We start from the raw sequence: 26,582 nt of genomic DNA, 5'->3' as shown, positions 1-26,582 counted from the left end.
GGTTTTCTGCTTGCTGTTGAAGCTTTTGTCTGTTGGTTTTGTCCAGAATGACTCACAGTGCATGGATGGGTGAAATAAGCTCAGATATCTGGGTCATCAAGTTTTCAAGCAGCCACTTCCAATTCAAAACAGATTCGTGTTGATTTTACATGAATCACACATTGAATATTCCTGTGAGCACAGAAAGGTTGTTTTTGAAGAAGACATGTTGGAGGGAAAGTTGCATTTTAAAAAGGTTTTTGAACTTTGTTTTGCAGTTGGCATTATCAATAATTAATGCCCATGTTCTTTGTATTTGACAGGGTGACAGCATCAAACTGGAAGACTTAACACTTGAAGTTTACCGGAACTTCTTGGACAGTCTGTGCCCTCGCCCTGAGCTTGGGAACATCTTCAAACTGCAGTAAGTAAACAGAAAATAACTTGAGCTTGAGCTTTTGCTGCAGCCACTGACCTCTACTCAGCTAATAGATGTATTAAAGATGAAGAAGCTACTCTACAAAATGAAAAGTTGTTATTTGCTTCAGGCCAATTTTTTTGATATCAGAAAAATCGTGAATAATGATTCATCGTCTGTCCCACTTGTAGAGACAGACAGGGATTGAAGAAACTGGTTGATCTTTAGCTTTGCAGCAGTAATCATATTCTTAACACTAATATAGCCTCTCTGCCAATGATGTTATGCAACGGGACCAGTTTGTTAGAAGTAATTAGCTTTCTGGAGCCCATCCAAATCCTGATCCTGGAATTTTTTGAATGTAATTGTGTCCCTGGAACCAGAAAGGTGTCTAAATCTGAATCTATTTGTAATAACTTCTTGAACAACAAGACGATACGTCACAATTTTTTTCTATTTCAAGTTGATATGCAGTTGGGAAGATACGATGATTAAGACCTCCTTAAGACCAGTCAACAACCCCCTGGCCACCACTGATCACCAGGAAAAAAATGTCTATTCTGCAAAATAGACATTCTGCCTTTTTCTCTCCAAGCTGCAGTGAAACTGCAAACATGTATGCAAACTACTTGTAGCCTAGTAATGACCGCAGCAATCACCAGGTTTTCAGTGCATCATCATATGCCTCTTTACTACCAGTTTCACACAAGACACTGTCAGCAATCTCCACCAACCACTCGCTTACTAGTCACAGAAAAGACACTTTTCCCGCATGACTCATGGTTGCTAGATGAGTGCCAACAGGTCTCTAGGCCTGTGTGACTGAAACCTTAACCATTGGGAGATCTCAAATTCTGAAATTTCACATCATATTGTCACACTTGGAATAACAACTTGATATTAAAAGAAATTGAGGTGTATCATCTAGTTGTTCTCAAATATTATCACAGGGCATTTTTGCATCGAAGAAACTGGAATCAATAAAGAATGATAATAATAAAATAATTTAAATGTTTAGCAATACTTTTTGTAGTACTTGTACTACACATGTACTTGTACTAGTAGTTCTCTGTATCTGGATTTTTTTCTAGCTTTGGAAAGCAGTAGATAAATCTGTACAATGTGAGAACTGGCAGAGTTATGCAGCATACCACTTGTACATTTGTTCTAGTGGTTTCTCATCACACAACAAAACATGTTGACGTATTCCAGTTTCTACAGACTTCCTAAACCATTATAAATTGATTTAGCTTAATTGATTTAATCAATTGATAAAACCAATACAATAGCACTCTTCCCATTTAAAATCTGTTTTTCAAGAATATGAGGTTAAGCAGCACTCCAGCAGTGGTTCCACAAAAATACACAAACAGCATACAAATTTCTGAGAAGGTTTATCCTCTAATGCTCTCGCTTTCAACCTGACTCTGCTCCGCTCTGCAGAGGAGCCAATGATGGGATGCTGTCAGTCGATCAGATGACAGAGTTCATCAACAATAAGCAGAGAGACCCAAGGCTCAATGAAATCCTCTACCCACCTCTTCGTCCTGCACAGACGCACACTGCGATGGAGAGGTATCAACATGACCAGGCACAACTGAAGACAGGTACACACTTAGACAAGCAGATTTTGCTGGAGGTTTTATGTGTTTGTTTGTTTGTTTTTTTGACTTTTTACCTTTTACCTTTCTAACCCGCCTACATACTAACTCTGTAATTTGTGTAGATCCTACCAGAAGAAATTTAGGTATCTACTTTGTATCAAACATCAACTACTGATTTTTTTTCACCTATAAGATAACAGTGCTGCTATATAAGAAATGATGATTATGTTCATATTATATTATATTTCCTTATCAGAAATTAGAAATTACTTATAGAGGAGGGTTGAGAAATTTTAAATTAAAAAGCTGAAGCTTTATTCTAGGATGGCGACAAGTCACTAAAGGGTTTAAAGAGTATGACTATGATGCTATGACGCTAACATTTACAGATCTCAGCCCATCTGAACACCAAACAGCATTGTGGACAGTCGTGTCAGACTGTGCGCTCCATCATTATCATCACCAAATGACAGGATCTTTTATAGAAAAATGGCATTCATTCCCAAAGGTCCTCTGATAATCTGGTGACTATGGAGGCCATTTGATTACAGTAAACTCATTGTCTTGTTGGCGAAACCAGTTTGAGATGATTAGCTTTGTGAGCTGACAGAAGATGGGCACATTGTGGTCATAAAGGGATGGACATGTTCAGCAACAAAACTCGTCTGGCATTTAAATGTTGATAATTTAGTAGTAAAGGGATCAAAGTGTACCAAGAAAATATCCCACTCGCAATTACACCACCGACAGCAGCTGTTGATACAAGGCAAGATGATTCCATCTTTTAATGGTTTCTTCTCCAAACCCTGTCATCGGAATATTACAGCAGAAGTTGAGACTTCTCAGACCTGGTAAAGTTTTTCCAATATTCTGTTGTCCACTTTTGGTGAGCCTGTATGAACTGTAGCATCATTTCCTTTTCTTAGATGACAGGAGTGGCACCCAGTGTGGTTTTCTGTTGCAGTAGCCAATGTGCTTCAAGGTTCAACATGTTGTGCATTCAGAGATGTACCGTAGTTATATCGAGCTGTTATTTGAGTTCTGCTGCTTTCCTTTCAGCTCAAAGCAGTCCGGTCATTCTCCTTTGACCTCTGGCATTTACAAAGCATTTTTTTCACTGAGGGCTGACACTCACTGGCTATTTTCTCTTTTTCTGTCTGTAAATACTAGAGATGGTTGTGTGGGAAAAAAGAGTAGCAGCTTCTGAAATACCAGCCTGTGTGCCACCAAACACTATGCCACTTTCAAATTCACTTTCCCAACTTCATTAGATTTTCTTGATTACGCCTAAATGCAGTAAGAGCCAAAGTGGCCAGTTTTTATTGTCCTGAACTGATTTTTGTTGGAATGGGGTTCTCACTTTTTGTCTTTTCTGTTTGTGTGAACATTATTTTTAGGCAAGATCTCCCTCCAGGCGTTCTCCAGTTATCTGTCTAGTGATGAGAATGGAGTCATTCCACCAGACAAGCTGGATCAGTCTGAAGACATGAACTTCCCGATATCGCACTATTTCATCAACTCATCGCATAATACTTACCTGACAGGTACGCATGCACAAGTCCTAAAAGCTCAGCAATAAATCCATTACTTTCCATCACCGGTCTGATCCAAATACAATCTCTTTGATAGGCATCGGCAACTTCTTGGGAGAGAACAAATTAGTTGATTTAAATGTGTGAGTGTGAAGAAAATAAAATATTTGTCTGTTCAGTTCATAACTGATGCAAACAGGAGAAAAGGTGAATTACCAAACTTTTTTATTAGTTGTGACTCAAATACATCCAAAGTCTTCTTCAAGTTGACAGTTTAATTCTGCCAACAAAGCAGAGTATCGGGGCAACACACAGCTCTACTAAGAGAGCCATTATAGTTTTTCAGAGTGACACTGAGCTAAACAACATCCCAGAAAAATACCTCTGCTAAACAACAAGTATGGATTTGCAGCAACAAAAGCACTTTAATGGCATGTAAATGAGCCAAATGCAGATCTCATCCAGATTTTTCCAAATAGGCTGAGCATTATTGAAGACACAAAGGAAATGGGGCACAAAGCGACTTAACACGCACATAACATTTTTCAGTTTCATCAAAATTATGCACAGACCCGAGGCCTGTTGCACCTGAGTCTAAAACGAGATGGCCTAAAAAGAGAGGTTGGAATCGTGGCCTGGTGGGATTCAAGTGTCTCCTGCTTCTTCTGCTTCTATAAGCATGCAAACTCCCTGCTTGTCCAACAGTTAGAAAAAAGGAAAATATTTGATGGAACTGGTTGTATATTACACAAGGAGACAAGGTGTGACTCTAATAATCCATGCATTATTTCACACCTTGGCTCATGTGACTACTCACATGACAAATAGTGGACCAACAACCTTCGGGATCAGCAATCCTGCTATTTTTGAAATACCTGGGACGCTTCATGAGTTGTTTTAGAACCAAAGAAGACTCTTGGATGAGAGATGAAACATTCTAACAAAGCAAAAAGAAGTCATTTCCTTCTTTTCAAGTCCTCAAGTCTACCATGACCTCAGTGACTGAGAGCCTACACAGACATACTTCCAGGAAGTAGCTTTTTATTTAAATCTATAGCTTTGTTTTGCATCATTTGTTCTTGTCCTTGTGTTTCAGCGGGCCAGCTGGCCGGGAGCTCCTCAGTAGAAATGTACAGGCAAGTTCTGTTGGCCGGGTGCCGCTGTGTGGAATTGGATGTGTGGAAAGGACGGACTGCTGAGGAGGAACCTGTCATCACTCATGGATTCACCATGACCTCAGAAATCTCCTTTAAGGTGTGTCTAAGTGTGAATGAAATCAGCCACAGACTTATCATGCAACTTAAGAGTGCACATTTAGGAAGCCATTTAAGCAAATGTTTGGTACAGTTTTGTGTTTTCTCTCCAGAAGGTTTGTCTTAATCCTCTTGGTTGTTTGGTCTATATGCTCTTCTTTTCTCTCTTTGCTTCCCAGTCACCAAAAGCAGCCATAGCAGATGGCTGCCCCTCCCTCAAGCAGTTTTTGCTGGACATCTTCCTGTTTAAAGGATTTTTTTTTCTCCACACTCTCGCCAAGCATTTGCTCATAGGGCAGTTATTGTTTTTTTGTCTATAATGTTGTAACATGGGCAATAATGGTCTTGGTGCTGTTGAAATATAAATAGAACTGGATTAAACCTTCTGAATTTGATTGCTCACATTGTTTTTGTGGCTGTATGAAAATGCCAAACCATCTGCAATGATTCTGGACTGTTTAAGAGCTAATTACAACCTCTTAGTCATCTGGCTTAGATCTTCTGCTTGTTAAAGAGGCCAGCTTGTGTTTGTTTTGAATGGTCCTGATTGCTAGAATACATAAAATGTTTCAACCATTAACTTTTAAAAGCAGGCTAAAAACATTCATTTTCTCTGAGGGATTGTTGTACTTTTTGTGTACATGATTATCATGGCCATAAGAATTCACAATAACTATAGCATTGCAAACACCCCATATCTTATTCACAATACAACATAGAAAACATGTCAAATGATGAAACTAACAAAATGTACCATTGTAAGAAGAGGCAGAATCATGTCTCAACAAACTGGAAATCTACACGTCCAGACCATTGCTGGACTTTTGTCTCACATAGGATTCTAGATGTTCAACAGTCCTGACTCTGTAATTTTTGTTTCATGGTCTGGACTGTGGGATGGCCAGTTTAACAGGGCTCTTCTACTACGAAGCCATGCTGTTGTAATAGATGCATTACAACACTGTCTTACTTAAATATGTAAGGTCTTCCCTCAAAAGCCTGCCTTGAGTTTCTGAATATCTGCAAGCCACTTTGCAACCCACCTATGTGTTTTTGTCTTTCATTTTCTAGGAGGTGATTGAAGCTATTGCAGAATGCGCCTTCAAGACCTCACCCTTCCCTGTGATCCTGTCTTTTGAAAACCACGTGGACTCGTGAGAATCTCATTATTTATGTCTGTAATATCCTGATTGAATCATAAGATCTTTTTATTTATATCTCTAATTTTCCATTTACCCATCTATCAGGTTGAAGCAGCAGGCTAAAATGGCCGAATACTGTCGATCCATTTTTGGAGAAGCTCTGCTGATTGACCCTCTGGACAAATACCCTGTAAGAAATACTGACACGTGAAAGTGTTCAAAGTGTGTATTTTGTGATCAGACTGCAGTTTAAATTAATTTCTCTCTTTTCTGTCTTTGTTTTCTCGTCTATTGTGTGTATTTGCAGCTGGAGCCAGGTGTCCCTCTGCCCAGTCCTCAGGAGCTGATGGGCAAAATTCTCATCAAGAACAAGAAATCCCACAAACCTTCCAATAACACAGACACAAAGAGACTGACGGACCAACCTGCCAATCAGAGCAATGAACCAGTGTCTCCTAGCAACAACACAGGAGGTAAGACACAAAGACAAAAGGACTTTTTTTCAGCCCAGAAATCCAAGTGAAATGTATTCAGCTGCGACAGCCTTTGTATGAAAAAATACAACAGACAGTAAATTCTTCTGTGGTTTCAACAGCTGCACGGGGCTGGAGAAATGTTAAAAACCCAGGCATATTCAGGCTGTAACTTAAGGGCATCAGATGTCCAAAAAATGCTTTCTCTGTGTGTCTTTCAAAGTGTTTTCACATTCAGCAGACGTATGTCCTCACAAACATGAGTCATCGGGTAATCAGCATCATTTGAAAAAGGCGCAGTGGCTGGAGCTTCAGCACTGTCCCTGAGAAATTTGATTATGTTTTAAAGACCCAGGAAAAATAATGTGATTACTGCCCCAAATCATTTTGTAGTGTTTAGTTTTCTGAAAGGTCACTGTCAGAGGACAGTACATTTCTTTAAACCACAATTTCCATCATGACTTTTTCTAAAATCCTTTGGCCTGAAGTATTATCTACTCCACCTCATCAGGGATGCTTAATGAGCAGGACATCCCAGATGAGGTCTGAAGCTCTTTTCAGCAATTAAATAGCAGAGCAGAGGGAAATAAGGGAGCCTTATTGACATGTTTGACATGCAGATTCTGAAAACAGGACAGCAATTGAGAGCACAACTGTGCATGAAGATCAGACCGGCATCTGTACTGAAATTCATGCTCATACAGTGGCCGTGACCCTTTAGACAACGACTGCCTGAGTGGGCTGAATAATCAGCACCAGAGAAGTTAAAGCAGAGGGCTGTTTACACGCCTTCCGCTATCTGCTTGGTTTATATTCTGCTCTTTGGTGCACAAATTTGACTTTGTCATGTGTTACTCAGATGCTATGCATGATTATCTACTGTTAGTTTATTTGTGCACAGATTTTATTGTACAGCTCAGGAGAAAACCTGTTATCCTTGCTCTTAGGCATATGCTAAATTGCTACCAAACAGTCATGATAATGGGTAATTCCTGGATGATTGTATCAATCACACCTGATTAGCTGTTCACAGGCTAAGTTTCCTCCAGTGAATACTTTTATCAGTCTCTAGCTCTTTTCAGCAGCTTTAGGACACATCTCATTAAACTGAAGTATTTATGTGAGGGTATTTTATTTGCATTCTGCTTGAAAAGCAGAATGCAAATCCTGTTCTTGTGTCAGCTGAATAACTGTGTTATTCTGGCCTTTTATATCTGGAAAAAAAAGACAAAGAGATGAAGAGATGATGAAGACTTGTTTAATTTTAACAGAGATGGAAGCTGAGAGTGAGGAAGATGATGATGATGAAGATGATGATGGTAAAAAGGTCAGTGGTGACATCGAACAGAGCTGACAGAGGGTCACCCTCACTGCTGTCGCCATTCGTTAATGTTTACAAGTGCTGTTTATTTTCATGGTTTTGCTGTTTATTCTTTAAGCCATTGTCATTGTTAATCTTGTTCTGAACCCTGAATATTGTTGTTGTTGTGGGTTGTTGTGAACACTTGCTTTTTCTTTTTCTTTTTTGCTGTTGCTTGTGCTTTATTTTTGCTGTTGTCTCTCCAGTTGTTCTTGTGGTTTATTCCGTATCTGTACCATTCGTGCATTTTCCTCTGTTTTCACAGTTTTTGTTAATAAGGTAACTGCACTGATGTAGCATTACTTTACAATCATTTTATCTGACTGGGGTTACACAGTGTGTCTGATACCAGGATGTTGGTTTTGCTAGAGAATCATACTAATGTTGCTCCCACAAAATCACTGCAGTTGACTAGCCATTGTATTGTGATGTCATAGGTTTGCAAACTGCTGGGAAAAATACTAAAGTGCAACTGAAGTTGCTTCAGCCTGCCCACGATTTCTGCATATCTGCAAGCCCCTTTGCAACCCACCTTCATCCCAGCCAGAGTCATATCTGTTGCTGTTAATGCCCAATCTGTGATGAGTTCTTAGTGCTGCTCTCTCAGCCTTTATTCTTTCTGTGTATCTACATTAAATTATAACAAAGTACAGAACAGAGGAATTAGATTTAGGAAAACATCCTGCTTTCCATTAAAACAAACCATTTAACGACATTAAATATGTATTTAAAAGCCTTTTTAATTGTGCTTTCTTCCAAGCTTTGGCATCACAAAAAGGTTTTGTTGCAGTAATTATTAATTTTTATATAAGATGAGATCGTGCTGTGCACACACGGCACCTCACTGCAAAAGAGAATACAAAATCACCTGTCTGATATTGTTTTAGTACCCCTAATGTACCCTTTAGTTCCCCTAATGAGGACCTTTGATACCTCTATATATGTTAGTAAAGACGTGGTTTGACGACCAATGGCTTTGGGGATTTTTCCAAGGATAGCTACATAGGCAGAGACCGCTCTCACTAAACACTGAACAAACTAGCCTGTTTATGAGACATGCAAGGAGACTTTCACACTGGTGCTTCCATCTACAGGACTTACAAAATTTTTCTGGAAGCAAGCTTTGTCACTCTGCATTTAGCCAGTTATTTTGAAGCATTATCTAAATATACTTTGTTCTACCTCCATCTTTGCTACTGGGGAATTTATTGCTCTGCATGAATCAAAAGCTAATGTAGCCTTGAGCAAAGGTGATCAGCTGGCTTCAGAGATCTGGTAAGCTCACTTCTTTCTAACTTTTAAACTCGCTGTCTTGAGTGAAATCACCTAAGGCCATTTATCAGATTTTATGCAACTCTGTTTAGAGCCACCAGAGGTTTTATATAACGTGTGTGTTTTTTGCTTTGTTTTAAACTACTCCCCAGGAGCTGTAAACAGTCTTTGATATGCGTTTGATGTCAGAGTTCCCCTTTAAGTTTCAGATGATGATGAATGTAAATGAATAAAAGTAGAAGAGACATAATGTGGCAAGAGATATCAAACAGACCAGACAAGTGTGTTAGGTGTTGAGACAGAAAGACAGAATTCATTACACAGACGAGAGTGAAAGGTTGAAAACAAATAAAAAAGCACAACAAAAAGTAACAGGATAAACAAAAAATGAAATGAAAAGCAGGTCTGACGTGAGATCGGGTTAGAGTGTGTGCACAAGTGTTTGTGTATTTGTGTTTAAAAAGTTGATGGAATTCATTTTGCTGTATACTTTTATTGTTGTGTTGGTATTAGTGTTTGCTGCCAGATTCTGTTGCTGCTGCCACTCTTTTTGTTTCTAAGTGCTATGTAAAGAAATGCAGGACTGCAAACAATGAAAATGTCTGCTTCAAATGACAGCTGCTGTTCCCTCCAGATGTTATGGAAAAAGATGTATCTCATCTCATTGAAACTATGCTTTGGATGTGTGATGCTTATACTTTATTCCTTCTGTCGTTTATTGCAGGGCTCAGCCGAGCGGGAAGCAGTGGCAACAGAGGAAATGTCAACTCTGGTTAACTATGTCCAGCCTACCAAGTTCAACTCCTTTGAAGCCTCCAAGAGTAAGAAAAGCTCACTAGAGATCTGTTATTTTGTAGTGATGTCCACTGTAAGTCAATATAAATGATATAATGCATAATTTTGGCCTTCACTGTGTTCACGAAATAGGGTGTTCAGGGTTAAAGGTGTTTTGACTGACTGGAATTCAACTTAAGTAGAGCTTGCAATAGGCAGGTCACGTGATCCCAGCCCATAGTTACCTGTCCTATGCTCATGCTATGAGTTTGGCATAGGGAACTAGCAAATTGAAAACCCCTAAATATCTGATCCAACTGAGTTGTAGATCTGTGTTTTCACGTTCAAAAGACATGTCTAGAAAATTTCAGGGTTGGGATGAATCTTTCAAGTCTCTGAAACTCTACTGTAGGAATGGAACAACATAATTCCCAGAAGATAGATCCTCATTTGGTGTTTAGGTGATGGTGGTGGAGAGAGTTGTGTAAATCAGGATTCAGTGTCCCATGTTGTTGTTTATGCGTGTGGGTCTGTGGCTGTGCAGAGAGAGCGATTGTGGGAATTCCTCTTTCTGTTCTCTTTGTCTGTCTCCTCTTTTCGTTCTTTCTATTTTACCTCTTCTCTTTTCTCGCCTCCCTGAGCCTGGTTCTGCCAGAGGTTTCTTCCTGTTAAAAAGGACTTTTTCCCTCCCACTGTTGCCAGGTGCTTGCTCACAGGGGACCATCTAATTGTAGGCTTTTCGTGTAGATACTGATGTTTTTCTTTACAATATAAAATGTAACTGCTGTGTGAATAAAACTGAGCTACCAGTGCGTAGCTTGATGCCAGTATTAAAACACAGAGGATGAATCTGTTGAAAACAGTCCCTCAAAGGGAGAAAACAATTGCCATAATATTATATAAAAACTTCTTTAAAAAATCAAACAAAACTTCTTTCTCTCAGTGAACTAGCCAGCCAGTCATAAGCAAAAGAAGGCAATATTTATGGTTGTACCACACATTTTGACACTGCCCTGTGGTTGCTACAGACCTGCAGCTCATATCTGCAAAGCTCTGCAATTACATCTATACACAGTCATGTTGAGCACTTAACACCTCAGTCCTCCTATAATTTATCAGTTTGGTTAAGATCCGGTGACTGTGAAGATCATTGCACAGGATTTACACAATATTAACTCTCATCAAACCATTCAGTGAACACTTTGTCCTATTGGAAGAGGGACCTTTAATTGTAGGATAAAGGTAATTACTCTGACACTTACACTGACATGTCCCTCTAGAAGAGCAAAAACATGTCAGCAAAGTGGCCCCCACAAAATAACTGAGCCACCAAATCCCCACATAGAAACCAATGGGTTAATGCAATTCCTTCAATTTGTTAACTTTCTGTAGATGCAGGAAGTTTGAAACCAAACTAATTGCTCAGAAATGCGTGTGTTCTCGTTTTTGTGTGTGTTTGTGTAGAGGCAGCCCGCTGTTACCACATGTCGTCTTTTGTGGAGACCAAAGCGTTGGAGCATCTCACAAAGTCACCAGTGGAGTTTGTAGAGTATCCTTGGCAACAGTTACCACAGTTACCTCACACCAAGGCACCATCACTTTATTTTTCATTCATTTCTCACTTTTTTCTGTTAACCTTCAGAAATCTTTGTAACTCAGTAAGTTCTGATTAAGTTTTCATTTCATCAGCTTCTATACCAGCAGTTTCAGTACAATACATTTTATATGAATGTATATGTTAGCACTACTAATGGAATAACGGTCCTTAACCTTCTGTTAACCAGATATAATAAATCCCAGCTGAGTCGTATCTACCCAAAAGGAACCAGAGTGGATTCATCAAATTTTATGCCTCAACTCTTCTGGAATGCGGGATGTCAACTGGTGGCTCTAAACTACCAAACTATTGGTAAACTATTATTTCTTGTTTTTTGTAAAAGGTGCATTCAGGGACTTTTAATAAAAGTCCTCCGACAAGCAAGTCTCCTATCATGGAAAGCCCATTGGCCAATTCCAGGTTAAAAGACCAATCTGAATAAATGGAGCCATGAACATAACATTAAAACAGTCATATACAGAATGACCAATTAAATCCAGTGATGAAGCACTTAAAAGGTTTTAGGTCTAATGTATGGTTAAAAAGATTTTTCCCTCACAGAGTATATTTCTGCATCATCTGACAATGCTGCTCTTTAATTTAAGGTCAGTTCATCTCTAACTCATCCCAACAGAGATCTTGAACAATTGCTGTGCTAATCCACATTAAACCAAGAAAAACATTTGACGCAGTTTAAACTGGTCTGGACCTCTACTGTGCACTGGAAGATTGGGACTTGTATGTGCCACCGTTGACTGTCATGAAGAAATGTCATTATTGACATTTTAGAGGGAATGCCATTTTTGGAATTGCAGAATTCTCCCATTTAGGTTTCTTTTGAGTGCCATGTCTCTGCCTTTTAATGCTTCTGCCTTAGTAAAAACAAAGCATTCAAGATTCCCCCCCTTTTTTAGTGCATTTTAAATTAAGGGAGATAATCTTTCCAAGGCTATCCAAGCTTTGCATGTACTCATTTGTTAGCCACTTACCCTTCTTTAGAGTCAGATCAGCTGAAAATGTACTTCAGAAGCCATTGATTCTCCAAAATAACACATTCCACTTTGCTGCTCTTTTGTGCAACAACTAGAGTGCAGCTGTACAGCTCAAACTCAAACTGGTGCTTTAAGCCTTTGTGATGCTAAACTTCAGTTTTCTGTTGCAGATTTGTCCACGCAGCTGAATCTCTTCATGTTCGAGTACAACGGTCGGAGCGGCTACAGGTTGAAGCCTGAGTTCATGAGGCGCCCAGACAAACACTTTGACCCTTTTACGGAAAACACAGTGGATGGCATTGTAGCTAACACCCTCTCCGTGAAGGTATATTCGCAGTGCTTTTTTGTTTTTTTAAACAGTCTCTATTTGTATAACTCTTGTTGTATCTTCCTGTATATGTTTAAACAAATATAAGTGAATCCTCTGTGTTTCAGGTCATTTCAGGCCAGTTCCTGACTGAGCGGAGAGTGGGGGTGTATGTGGAGGTGGAGATGTTTGGACTCCCTGCAGACACTCGGCGGAAAGCTCTGAAGACCAAAACGTCTCAGAACAACAATGCCATCAATCCAGTGTGGGACGAAGAGCCGATTGTGTTCAAAAAGGTGCTTTACAGGGAGTCAGATGTCTTACCTGTGCATACTAATTAGCCTATTAACAGTGTGACTGTGACAAATCTTTTCACAGGTGATTCTTCCTACTCTGGCCTCACTGAGAATTGCTGCCTTTGAAGAAGGAGGGAAGTTTATTGGTCATCGAATTATTCCAGTGTCTGCTATTAGGCCAGGTATTTAGCTGGTGTAGTCATTCATTTCAACCTTTGATTCTCACCCTGGTGTTAGATGTTAAAGTTTATCTGTCAGATACTGACTTTTTTTGTATCTTTAGTGCTGACTGCTAGTAATAACTACACCTCTTAGAGATTTCTTTGAGTGTGCTTGAGTTTCTATGGGTTCACTAGTTTTTTATTGCAGTTTTTCTTCTCCTTGTTTCTTATGGAGTTTATTGTGTTTTCCTTGTACAAAGACAGCACTGTGTCATAAAGCTTAGCAGACAATAACTGTCCAAACTCCCAGGAAATGAACTGATGATAAAATAAAAGTCACAGAGAATAAAAATCAACGTTTTTTATATGTGTAGATGTTATACGGCACCTATCATGAAAGATTCATATATAAATATTTCTTTGGCTTTTCATGCTTGTGGAGACTGTACAGACTTTGATATTTGTCTCATTGATCATATTTTGGGGGTCTAGAATTTTCTACTTACCTTACCTCCCGGGAAGAATCCTGACTTTTGTGTTCAGACTTTATGTTTTCTGATCAGGTTGCAGAGGCACAAACAATGTGAACTAAATAAGTTTTTTTCTGTGTAGTTTGACTTCACTCATGCTTGGTCTGAAAACACTTAGCATTTCTTACTGCCATCTAATTTTATTGCCAGGATTTTGTGCATTGCATTAAATATTTATCTGTCTACATGAACCAGATGACTGTTGCATCTGTTACTCTGCAGGTTATCGTTACATCGGCTTGAGGAATGAGAAAAACCAGTCTCTGATTCTGCCAGCTGTGTTCGTCTACATTGAAGTCAAAGACTATGTCCCAGATACATTTGCTGGTACAAACTTCTGGACTGTTTAATAGAATCACAGAACCAAATAGTTACACTAACTGATTTTTCTCATGTTTTTTGTTCTCATAACAAAACCAAGCATCACATAAAAGATTATGGGGAAAGGGCACTGTCTTTATTTATGCAAGGTTTAATTTTTTTTTCTTGTGAAGTCTGACCTCCTGGCTTACAGCAAAAGTATCCACTGTTGTGACAGTTTTTCAACACATGTAGGATCCCAAGCTCTGTAGTGCCACCTACAGGACATATCATTACCAATCATGGCCGAATTGGGCTCCTGTTTTTGCGTCTATTTGGCTCGTCCATTAGCAAAAACACACTCCTTTCAGTAAAGGAGCATATTCATTGGTTCAATAGAATAAATGTTTTATTATTTTAATGAACCTTTTGTATCACTGACATGATTGAGCACAAGTGTCTTAAACGGCTGAAATATTTTATTTGATCATCAGCTGAAGAGCTCTCAGAGCATTGTTTGTGCATTTAAAGTCCAGAGTGCAGTGGGGAGGGTTTGTTTGTTTTTTGGTTAATGAATGACCAAAACTGACAAAATCACAAATCACATCACACAAATACAAATCACATAAATAAACATTAGTACTGCCACTCATCTGATGCAGTAAAGAAAGAAAGGACCCCATTACATATGCTCTTCATTCACTTACTCATAATTTGGAGTAGGGATGGCAAATAGAAAGAAATACAGTAACAAAAACGCAACATAAATCCATGTAAATTGCAAAAATGACTAAATAAAAATGGTGAAAAAGATTAAAATTACATAAGAATGTAAATAAATAGGGGAATTGATACAAAGTTAAATATTTTTATAAATTAATTCATGTTTGTGTGTATTTTTAATATTTCTGGTACATTCAGTGGAAAATGTACTTATTTATTTTGGTCTTTTATTTATTCACTTGATTTTGGTTTTAGCATTTCTATTTTTATGTTCATATGTCCACAAAAACTATGAGTTCTTCCTGTTTTAAATAACTGCTACAAGTTAGTCAAACTGATATGGTCACATACACATAACCATATTCATGATGTCCACATAGTCCTCAATGCAATGCCATCAGCTCTGTATGTGTTTGTTCATATTTCTTCTAGATGTAATCGAGGCTCTATCGAACCCTATTCGCTATGTCAACCTTCTGGAGCAAAGATCTAAACAGCTGGCAGCCCTGACTCTGGAGGATGGCGAGGACGACACGCAGACTGAGGTCAGACCTGCTTCGGTTCTATTTATTCTTTGTCTCGTGAGCTAAAAGTTTGTAAAAGGTCTTGGTATTGATTTCCAGGAAGAGACTGAAAGCTGTGCAGAGCGTAAGACTGATCTGAAATCAGCTCCACTAGAAAACGGGCTCAGCCCGGCCTCTGGCCCACCGGGCCACACCCCCATCGCCACCACACCCAAAGCTTCTGCAGCCAATCAACAGGCAGCCACAACAGGTAGTTAGCACTTGCAAGTGAAGATGCGCACACTCATTCAAATATTAAATGATTGATAATGCAGATATTCTAATGGTAATACATTAAAAAAAAAAAAATACTAAATTTACTTTTTTATTGTGTTAGTATGGATTTTCTCTTTTCTACATTTTAGATGCAGCCAAACCAGCAGCCAAGACTGAAGACCTGGTTTTAAGTGTTTTGATAGGTCAGTATTTACATAATTACACATTAAGATTTCTTTTTTTAATCCTCTGGATTGGTCTGAAAGTTTGATTCAATGATAGCGAAATTTAAAAAGTAATTAAGAGCAAAATTAGCACTGAGTGTATCTTAAATATATGGTGTATTATATATGTTTATATAAAGGTGAGTCTGGGTCTAGGTCTGAAAAGTGAAGCCATTCCATGCGTGTCTTAAACCTGGGATTTTTCTAAAGGCTAGCAGAAGAAGTCTGTTTTCATAGAAGCAGGGAAAATTACCTTTATTGATTTATGATCTCAGGAAACACATTCCTACTAAGTATATGATCACAATCATTAACATGAATGGCATCATTTTTTATTTTGTTTATTTATTTATTTATTTTATTTATAAAGTGTGGTGTATTTTAGGGTGTGGTTTCCTTTTGGTTGACAACCTGCAGTGTTACTTGGTTTCTCAGTCACTCATCGTGGTTTGCATGTTTACACAGAGCGAAGGTGTGCTGCAGTATTTGTATGATAATCATCAGTGTGTGCTTATAGATAATAAACTTTAGTTTTTTTTCTTAAAAGAAATTCTGTATCCTTTTTGTAGCGGCAAGGCTTGGAAATCTTTTTGTACATGACTAAAAATGCGTGCATCATGTACTTTGAAGGACATTATGAAATACTTCAGTAGTATAAATTTAAACAGAAATTACAAAAACCAATGATTCCAGAGTTTTAACAGAAACTAATCATACACTGTATGATCTGTGATCACGTATGGTAACAGATGTCCCAGTGTGTACTTTGGAGAATCTGCAGCAGTCCAAAGTTTACCAGAAGGAGCAGAGACGCCAGTTTAAAGAGCTGAAGGAGTTAGTGAGGAGACACCAGAAGAAAACGTCAGAGCTCCTGCGAGAGTTCAACAATAAGTACAAGAAGACAGCAAGACAATGCAGCAAGAACAGGTACGCACACCAATGTTATTATAGTGAATAAAATAAAACTAACTAAAACTAAACTGAATTGAAAATTACAAAGTCAAAATGAAAAAACAATGAAAATTAATTATAAATTTTAAAGCTGTAATAACTCTGACACACACAGACAAGTTATGTTTGTGTTTTTTTAATTATAACATTTGTTCTCTTATCATATTGAAATAACACCTGTTATTTTACTGTGAAAGAGAGGGGAAAGTGTTTCATTTTAAAATGTTCGATTTGCCCTTGTCAGGAGTTCGAACTCGGACAGTGAGAAGGATGACCGTCTTCAGCAGCTGAGAGAAGAGCAGCATCAGCAGCTTCTGGCTCTGAGGCAGGAACAGTACTATAGTCAGAAATATCTGCAGAGAGAACACATTAAAACGGTAAAATCTAACAAAACAAACTTTTAAAACAAAAAAATTAGTTTCTTCACTTTTGATTGAAGTGTTATTGACAAGGGAAACTCATAATAACATCTTCCCCAAAAGACAAATTGCTAATAAGTATCACGCTATGATTGGCATGACAGAAGGTCTCTCCCCCCAGGTTGTATAGCAATAAGAATGATGTTTGACAGGCTCTGTGTTAAGTTAGCGCCTTCAGTTTTGAGCATGTCTGTAAAATGTATTTGTGTGAACCAGTGTCTTTGTTCCCTCCAGCTGACGGAGCGGCTGACCAGTCTGGCTGAGGAGAGTCACAACGCCCAGATAAAGAAACTCAAAGACATCTGTGACAAGTGAGATAAAAATCTGTGACTGAAGTCTCACGGGTCTTTAAGCTCAGAGGAATTCCACATGGTGTTAGAGTTATTTTCATAACAGCAGTAGCTTGCAGAGCATTCCCTCTGAGCTGCTTCAGGCAACAGCAGGTTGGATTTTTGCAGGGCGTCGTGCCATTCTCGCAATATGTCCGAGTAAAAATTCAGACATGCTGAAATTTTACAAACCAAGTTCCGAAAAAGTCGGGACACTGTGTAAAATGTGTTGTTTTGTAATTCTCATAATCCATATTTTACTTGCAAAGGGAAAAAAAGAACATTCAAAAATATTTAATGTTTAAAATGTACTATATTTACTCTTTATGCCATTAAGACAAAACTTGACAACCTCCCCTTTATACTTAATGACAAGTTTTGACGCCTCGGTATATGCAAATAAAGATGTGGTTTAACAACCATTAGAAACCCAACTCACGAACTTCTAATGCAAACAACTCAGCTCAGAAAATAGCTGCAAGGATAACTACTAGTAGGCTTTCAAGGGGCTAAGAGTTCATTTTGAATTTGATCCTAGCAATACAACTAAAAAAACGATGTTTACTACTGTGTAGTATCCCCTTATTTTTTAACAATGGTCTGTTTTCATTTAATGAAAGGTCTGGACTGCAGTTCAGCTTTGGATTCTTCCAGTACAAAGCCAGGCTGTTACAATAGTTGCATTTGAATTCTCTTGCTAAAATCAGCAAGGCTTCAGCTGGAAAACAGCATCATCTGCATGGGAATGTATATTTCCATAAAAATCTGCTTATACCTTTCAGCACTAATGGTGCCCTTCCAGATGTGCAAGCTGCAAAGTCCACACTTATAAATGAGTGCTGATAACAAGCCAGATGGTTCCACTCCTCTTTAGGCCAAAGGATGTAGTTTCCATGTTTTCCAAAAGAAAATCTCAAATTGTTCCCAGACAGGTTTCCACTTTGCCTAAATGAGCTTTGGCAGCAATGTTTCTGGATTATGTTCACATATGGATTCTCCATTGTGTGATAGAGCTTTAACCTGCATTTGTGGATGGCACAGCAAATCCACAGTGTTCACAGACACAGATTTCTGGAAGTGTTCCTGTTTGGATGTATTTGCATATTCCAGTAAATAAAACATGTCATTTATTTTTTATCAGGCACATTTTCACATAAGCATATTTTCCTTTTCAAATGAAATCATAATCACTGTTTTGACACCTAATTATGACAACATATCTCTACTGCCATCATTTTGAGAAATATTAATATTGTAGAGCATGAAACTAATGATCTGCAATATTATTTTTTTATTTTGAAACTAATGTAGAAATTCTCCTAGTATTATCATATTAAATGGTGGAAGATTTGAACAGTTGAGAAAAATAAACAAAGCACACATTTAACAGCTTAAAATTATAGGCAGTTCCCTTGAAAATTGCTTAAAGGGCTCCTAGAGCTAATTGAAGGTAATTTAATAATTCAGTTCAATTCAGTTTTATTTATACAGCACCAATCACAACAACAGTCGCCTCAAGGCGCTTTAGATTGTAAGGTAGAACGTTCAATAATACATACAGAGAAAAACCCAAGAATCATATGACCCCCTATGAGAACTTTAGTGACAGTGGGAAGGAAAAACTCCCTTTGAACAGGAAGAAACCTCCAGCAGAACCAGGCTCAGGGAGGGGCGGGGCCATCAACAAGTAAGCCTGCAGTGCAAGGCATGAAAGATCGTTTTGAAAAGGGAAGTAAGTTCAAAAATTCCCGAAACTTGCACTTTTTCTATTGGCCCCAGAGGGAGCAACTCCTCTGGAAGCAAAAATTTATCAGATCATATATTTATATATAGCACCCTGAATTAAAATCTATGGGTGAATTCCACAACAGCAGCCATGATGATAGAAGTTAAACTCCCTGGAGTTTAAAAAATAAAGAAAAAAAAGCTTTTAGTTTGAATCAGATTCAAGTGGTAATTCTATGCTTTCAGTTTTTACATTCTAGTAACAATTAAAATACAGTTAATAATTGAAACGGGCACATTAAAGGGCATCATCTGGGCAACTCTTCAGATACCAGCCCAAATAGTTGCCAGGAAGTATTACCAAGATGGCTCTGGATGTTTAGCCGTGCTTGTTGTTAAGATGTCTTTTTAAAGTGCGTGATACTTTATATGTACCCTATCTTATTTCAGCTGTTCCTCAAAAGATACTTTCATTTAATTGTGAGCCAGACTTTTACCCAGTGCACTTCTAAAAACTTGATACCATGTTTTTCCCCAAACATTTGCTCTAATATTTCTTTCTGCTTCTGTAGGGAGAAAAAAGAGCTGAAGAAGCAGATGGATCGAAGGAGAACAGAGAAGATCAACCAAGCAAAGACCAAAGAGAAACATCTGGCTGAGGAGTACGATCTATAACACACACGCACACACATTTCACTATTTATCTAGCTGCTGCAGCTTGCTCATTTGCTTCATGCACTGATCCACTGATCTAGTCTCATTAGAAGAGAAAAATATTTATCTCAGATCCAATCAATCTCAATCCATCTGTCTGTATGTTCCCAGGGAGAAGATTGAGATCAATAAGTCCTACGTCAATGAAGTCGTCCAGAACATTAAAAGGGTGAGCAGCAGATGAGGTTAAAGGAATTTTTATGGGCCTTTCCATAAAGTGAATTCCAAAGAGACAATTATGAAAATTTTATGGCTGCAACACTCTCTCCATTTAGTGCAACCCTGTCTTTCTGCAATCATAAAATGCTCCATAAAACTGTATGTCTGTGTGTTTATCCTCAGCTCGAGGAGACTCAGGCAAAGCGCCACGAGCAGCTGGTGGAGCAACACAATGATCTCCTGCAAGAGATACAAGACCAGAAGCCAAAGGTAAATACGAGTTTCTCTTTCTGTCCACAATTAAGTTCATTTATTTTTAGTCAGTGAAATCTGCCACCGACCACTTTGCAACTTCATGCTCGAATGCACCACTCGGCAAGAACATTTCTTGTACACGAGGCTCCAAGCTAGTGCTGCTGTCTGCCCACACCCACGCACTTTAGAGGCAGCGCTGATGTCAAGGTGGGGCATTTAAAGGATGCAATGTGGCTTCTGGCAGCCATATTGGAGCTGTTCGAGTGTTGGCAGAAACGGCTGACAACCGCTGGTTGCGTTTCTGAATGTACAACCCATCTGTCTCAACTGTAGGAGATAACTAAACAAATTTGTGTGTGTTTCTGACTGGGACCTAACTCATCACGCTACATCTGCCGTTACGTAATCCCACCTTAGCCACAAAAAATCTTTAAAAGCAATCTATACTCAGTGAGCAAGCGAATGTGTGTGGTGTTTTCCAGCTGCAGGGCTCTGTGGAGGCAGAGTTTCAGGAGAAGTTCCAGCGTTTGCCCGGAGAGATTCACGACTTCCTGCAGGACAGGAAGTTGGAGGTTCGAGGCCACAGCAAGTCACGACCTTCCACACCACACGAAGCTCTTTCAGAGGAGGACTGAAGAGGGGAAAACAGGATGAAGGAGCGAGGGGGAATGAGGAACGAGAACAACTGGATCAATGGAAGCAGTGTGGAGTAGATCAATGAAATGCAAAGCATGAGAATAAAAGATAACAAGAAGTATTGATGAAGAGGACACGAAAGAGTAAATAATCAAGTTTATATAGACTGTTACTTCTTTTTAATGGAAGAATGCTTTAACAATTTATTTTTTATTCCATTCTAGCATGCACTTTGTGTGTTTAATACAAGTGTTTAATCAGACCCCGTTTAGTCTTGCATTAAGTCTTCTATTCTGTCATCTCTTATTTTAGACCTCAACAGTTTGTACTGCATGACTGCATATCTATCTATCTATCTATCTATCTATCTATCTATCTATCTATCTATCTATCTATCTATCTATCTATCTATCATCGATCTATCTATCTCTATCTATCTATCTATCTATCTATCTATCTATCTATCTATCTATCTATCTATCTATCTATCTATCTATCTATCTATCTATCTATCTATCATTTGAAGATCACTGAACATACATCAGGCTCTGTCTTATTGGAGAGAAATCTTTACAAATATAGAGTTTCATGGCCACTGCAAGAAAACAAATCCTAAGCAGCTGTTTGCCCTTTTTACTTGTCCAGTCTGCTATAACAATGTCAAGAAATTTTAAAAACTGCAAAGCTAGAACAATTCCACCCTGGAGTACTCGGCGCCATGCTTTTACAAACACAATCAGCACACTTGGTCTGGTGCTGCCAAGAATAAAATGCACTGTAGCAATTGTTTGAGCTGAGAGTTTTTAAAACAGAACCACCAACGTCTGGGTTTTGTTAAATCTCTCAAGGACAGAAAAAGACATTTTGCAATTCACAATTCTCCCAGTATCTCCACTCCAAGGCTGGCTGAACTCACAGTTGGAAGCTGTTACTCACTAAATCTGGATGAAATTCTTTTATTTAGAAAGACAGAAAGATTAGAATTTAAGGGGTTAATACAAGACAACAGTTAATGCTGTATTTTGTTATGCATTTATTTATCACTGTTATTATAAACGCTTTCTTTTTTTTGTTTGTTTAGCGTCACTGATATAGCCACAGGCTACATGGCTTACCTCTGAGCAGCTTTGCAGCTGGGATGTTGATGATTTTGTCAGGGACACCTCAGTGGTGGAAATGCAGGAGAGGCAAATGTTTTACTTTTTCTGCCTACATCCTGATATTAATGCATTCCGTTTCTTTTTTGATTTTAAATAGGATTTTTTTCCCTGTTTACTGTCATACAGATGAGGTGTGATTTTTTTTTAAAGGAGCTGACAATAACTCCATAATATCAAAAACCTTTACCTGCTGTAAGTTTGTCTGATCTTCCTTAAAAGTCATCTTCTGGTGCACATCTGGACAATTTTCAATAGAGATGCTTTTTTTAGATCTCCCAGTGGAAGTCCTGCTTTGTCTTCTTGCACTTCTGTGACAGACGCTGGATCTCCTCTCATGTGTCACAACTGCGATCCTTCAATTTGATTTTCATTTCTGTAATTGTTCCAGGGAGACAAATCTGTTGACTGGTCTAAAGCAGTGTGCAAAGGTTGTTTTAGTGGCTTAAGAAGTCCTGCATTTTCAGTTCTGTTCTGAATGTTCTCCTTTAAATATCCCTCCACTGACTCAAGTTGCTACAATTGAATTCAGTCTTGACAGTCTCTCACTGAGAGGTGAATTTATAATTTAAAACCAGATGTAGTTTGAAAAAAAATGACAAGCATTCTCTCACTGCCACTTCTCATCTGAAGAGATGCCTTTAAAAGTGGAAACTGTGAAGTCTTCAACTGAAAAGAGACCCTGCTCTCATTACAATTAATGACCATCCACACAAAACTCAGGTCAGTTTGAAGCAGAGGTTGATGTTTTGGAGTGTGTAGGGAAATCACAGACCAAAGGTGCAAGGGGTCACAATGACTTCAGATCGGTTTTTTGTACTCTCCGCTCTGTATCTCATCAAAGAGAGAGGATATACTTATATGGGCATTTCAGGCAAGTCCCAACTGCTTTTCCATCCTTCGGTTAGGAAGGCCAGACAATCAGAAGGCTTAAAGCAAGAGAAGTCTTAAAGGATGATAAATGAATCAACAGTGCTTCAACAGTGCCCAGTATAAGATAAATAAGGATTATTTTGACCTGTGAGTTGTGCAAAGCTACTACTTTGCCCAAGAACAAAAAATATGAGCATAGTAGGTCCTCTTTCAGTCATTCTTATCCTAAACTTTTGCCTCATGCAGTTGCATAAGCATCTAATTTCATATTTGTGGTTTCAGGATTCTGTTATATAAACATATTGCCATGTGTCATATTTCAAGAAGATAATATCCAGCTCTTTGTATGTGTGTGGGTGTGTAACACTCATCCATATACTGCATTATCTGAACATTAATAAGGATTTTTGATTGATTGTTTTAAGGATTTTTTAATGGCAGAACTCTGTATTTTATTCTAGCAGAAATTATGCTAGTTCCCAGTAAGTGTGTATCATTATGTGCTTTATGTATTTATTCATGAGATTTTGGCAGAAAATGTGAAGCTGATAAGTTTTTTCTTTGTTTGTTTGTTTTTTAAAAGACTGTTAGTAGAAGACATGTTTATAAGAGGGAGAAGGATTTGCACTGAAAGATAAAGTAAGTACAAAGGTTTTATGATCAACCTTTTTTGGATTTTTTTTCTGACTACTGTAGTAGCAGCAATCACCCCTCGACTTCCCCCAGTTGCTGCTGCAGAGCTGATTTGGTGGCCAGGTGTCTTTGTTAAATGTGAAAGTCTGCTGCCACTGCATGATTTACTTGTTCTAATGTGAAAGATGTACATAATGTAGTCCTCATTGACGTATGGATTTATCGGTTGCTATTTTCATGATATTTAACAGCATAATTTGTAAAGTTTTACTTTGCTGTAAAAATGTAAAATGATTGGAGCTTGTTCCTCTTTGTATAGTGATCTTCCAGAACAATATTTGTTGGAACATTTTCCATGATGTTTTTTTTCCTCTAAGGCCTCAGCTACTTTCAACAACCTTTTTTTGCTGTGAACCTTCACTTCAAATTTAAGCCACACATGATTGAGCTGAACAGTCTGGGGTCACTGTCTGTTCCTGACCTCATAAAGGTAGCTTACACTTGCAGTCTTCATGGCAATATAGAGACTCAGTCATTAACTTTTCACACTAACATCAGAGTGCCTCATCATTCACTAAATTGTCTATTAAAGGATGTTCATGTTTGCAAAGTGGCTGAGGTTCTACTGCAAAAATGTGTTGTTGAACATGCCTCATGCTTTAGCAGATATACTGAGCATGCTTTATTGTATTGGATTTCTCCACCAGTTGAATTGTTTCTTGGGTTTATTGAATGCTATTTTAAGACCAGACTATTAAATATTTGATCTAAAAAACAAAGTGTTCTTGGAATGTTTTTGTCCACCATTACAGTTGAAGACTTACAGTTGAAGTGTTGCGAGAAGATGCACTGTTCAGGCACTGTGTGAGAGGAGGTAATTGCTGTTGTCAGCCTCGTCAAATCAAGCCCACTGAATCGTGCCTGTTCACAAAACTTTGCTGTTGCTGTAATCGCGTGCACAGCCGGGATAACGTGAGCTTTCGGGCACCGTACTGAAGGTGTGGGGGAGGAAAGTGGAGGAGCTGAGGGGCAGTCTGTCACAGGAGATTAGTGTGACTACGATGCCCTTTCTGCTTCCTAAATAACAAAACATGTAATAAACTGAATCAAGCCGTACATGAACTGTTAATTAAACACAACATATATTATGAAAATATTTGTAATTATGTTTTTCCTTAATATATGCAACATATTTGTCAGTAGAACTTTCCTCTTGTATGTTTTCATTTGCCCTGATGTCATTTCCTTTGTTCTTTATTCTTTTGTCAGTTTCACATGTGCAACTTTATTTAATTTTGTAACTTCTGATATAACCAAGATCCCAGTGACTAAACAACAAAACACCTGAAATATATAATTTTATTACCATGGAAATATTTTTATTTGTATTTACTTAAATGCCACAGTTATTTTATTTTATTTAATTTTTGCTCCCATGCATCAAAATTAGCCATCAAAAAGCAAACACTCACGCTGAGCATACAGCTAACCTACACAGAACCCTAATCAAACCATGATTCCAAATGGATGTCTCACATGAGCTAACATTTAACAACCTCATAAGATGATTTTCTGACAGATGTTTTCAGAATGAGTCTGCTGCCCTCTAGTGAGCAAGAACAATAACGCAGGTCAAATGATGATAAATGATAAAATGATCAAATTTAAACTCAGACCAGAATTCAAATCTTTTTTTTGTTGCTGTTTGTGTCTTTATATTTGTTGTTGCACTGAATTTTGTGAGATCTGTAATAAGACATTTATCACCAAATTTATCAGTTAACCAAATTTACAACTTTTGAAATGCCGAACACAAATATTTACAATAGTCCTTTAATTGGAGCAACAGGTGTATCCTAAAATCATCCTTAAAGTATTTAGGTTGAAATACTCAATATGCAGAATGGAACATTTGTGAACTGTATTTTATTATTGGATCATAATTGCTGAATTTTTTTAATCTCACAGTTCGATATGATTTTCTTATTTAGCTTAATTAAGCTTTGTCAGTAGTGATACAGTATAATATATGTCCATTTTATTGTATACATCTTGCTAGTACTCTGTTGGACTCCATTTTTGCCTTAAGAACTGCCTGAATGTCGTAGATTAAAAAAGGGTTCTGGGAGCATACCTCAGATATTTTTGGTCCATGTTAACAGGATAGCATGACATACTTGCTGGAGATTTGTCAGCTGCACATTCATGATGAGACACTCCTGCTCTACCACATCCCAGACGTGCTCTATCATTGAAATCTGGTGACTGTGGAGGCCATCTGGCACAGTTAACTCATTGTCACATTCAAGAAAACAGTTTAAGATGATTTCAGCTTTGTGATATGACACATTTCCCTGTAGGAAGCAGCCATCAGAAGATGGGTACTCATAAAAAGTCATAAAAAGATGGACATGGTCAGCAACAGTAGTCAAGTCAGCTGCGAAGCTTACATGATGCTCAATTGATACTAAGGTGTCCAAAGAGTGCCAAGAAAATATCCCCACACCATGACACTACCGCCAGCCTGAACAATGTTGTTTATACCACACTGTGACTATCTCAATGTTGCATCAGAATCAATTTTACAATCTTGTCTTTTCCAGTTTTGATAAGCAGTAACTGTATCCTCAGTTTGTATTCTTAGCTGACGAACATAGCACACTGTGTGGTCTTCTGCTGATTCTTCTGCTTCAACGTCCAACATGTTGTGCACTGAGTGGTGCTGTTCTACATAACTCGGTTGTGTTTATTTGGGTTACTGTTGCCTTCAGCTCCAAGCAGTCTGGCTATTCTGCGCTGGCATGAACAAGACCTTTTCATGCAGAGCTCGCTGGATATTTTCTCTTTTTGGACCACTCTCTATAAACCTGAGGTATTTGTGAAGGAAAATCCCAGTAGATCATCAGTCTCTAAACTAACACTATTCTGATTTTTACTTTGAAGGTCATCAGCAGGTTGTCGTCACAGTTTTTACATATACCACCAAGGTGCTGCCATTTGACTGGATAATTAGAT

The 26,582-nt window shown here is 38.3% G+C and overlaps 1 protein-coding gene across 1 annotated transcript in view; it reads left to right on the top strand.

Moving 5' to 3' along the window:
* The window catches only part of LOC100689896 (1-phosphatidylinositol 4,5-bisphosphate phosphodiesterase beta-1), a 34,225-nt gene extending 9,879 nt beyond the window's left edge, over positions 1–24,346 (top strand). The window contains exons 8-32 of the mRNA XM_005473688.3: positions 303–403; positions 1,841–2,004; positions 3,399–3,545; positions 4,630–4,787; positions 5,858–5,940; positions 6,034–6,118; positions 6,236–6,401; positions 7,673–7,728; positions 9,758–9,854; positions 11,272–11,356; positions 11,592–11,716; positions 12,567–12,721; positions 12,832–12,999; positions 13,082–13,181; positions 13,913–14,017; positions 15,146–15,258; positions 15,337–15,487; positions 15,642–15,695; positions 16,466–16,643; positions 16,912–17,044; positions 17,321–17,397; positions 19,713–19,802; positions 19,966–20,023; positions 20,197–20,283; positions 20,751–24,346. Of these exons, the coding sequence (XP_005473745.1) occupies positions 303–403; positions 1,841–2,004; positions 3,399–3,545; positions 4,630–4,787; positions 5,858–5,940; positions 6,034–6,118; positions 6,236–6,401; positions 7,673–7,728; positions 9,758–9,854; positions 11,272–11,356; positions 11,592–11,716; positions 12,567–12,721; positions 12,832–12,999; positions 13,082–13,181; positions 13,913–14,017; positions 15,146–15,258; positions 15,337–15,487; positions 15,642–15,695; positions 16,466–16,643; positions 16,912–17,044; positions 17,321–17,397; positions 19,713–19,802; positions 19,966–20,023; positions 20,197–20,283; positions 20,751–20,903 (2,889 nt within the window). The 3' untranslated portion in view covers positions 20,904–24,346. The remainder of the gene's footprint in view (positions 1–302; positions 404–1,840; positions 2,005–3,398; positions 3,546–4,629; positions 4,788–5,857; positions 5,941–6,033; positions 6,119–6,235; positions 6,402–7,672; positions 7,729–9,757; positions 9,855–11,271; positions 11,357–11,591; positions 11,717–12,566; positions 12,722–12,831; positions 13,000–13,081; positions 13,182–13,912; positions 14,018–15,145; positions 15,259–15,336; positions 15,488–15,641; positions 15,696–16,465; positions 16,644–16,911; positions 17,045–17,320; positions 17,398–19,712; positions 19,803–19,965; positions 20,024–20,196; positions 20,284–20,750) is intronic.
* The last annotated feature ends 2,236 nt before the right edge of the window (positions 24,347–26,582 follow it).

This window comes from Oreochromis niloticus, linkage group LG13, assembly GCF_001858045.2.
Source record: "Oreochromis niloticus isolate F11D_XX linkage group LG13, O_niloticus_UMD_NMBU, whole genome shotgun sequence".
Classification (NCBI taxonomy): Eukaryota; Metazoa; Chordata; class Actinopteri; order Cichliformes; family Cichlidae; genus Oreochromis; species Oreochromis niloticus.
This window is presented reverse-complemented; position numbering and strand designations above follow the sequence as displayed.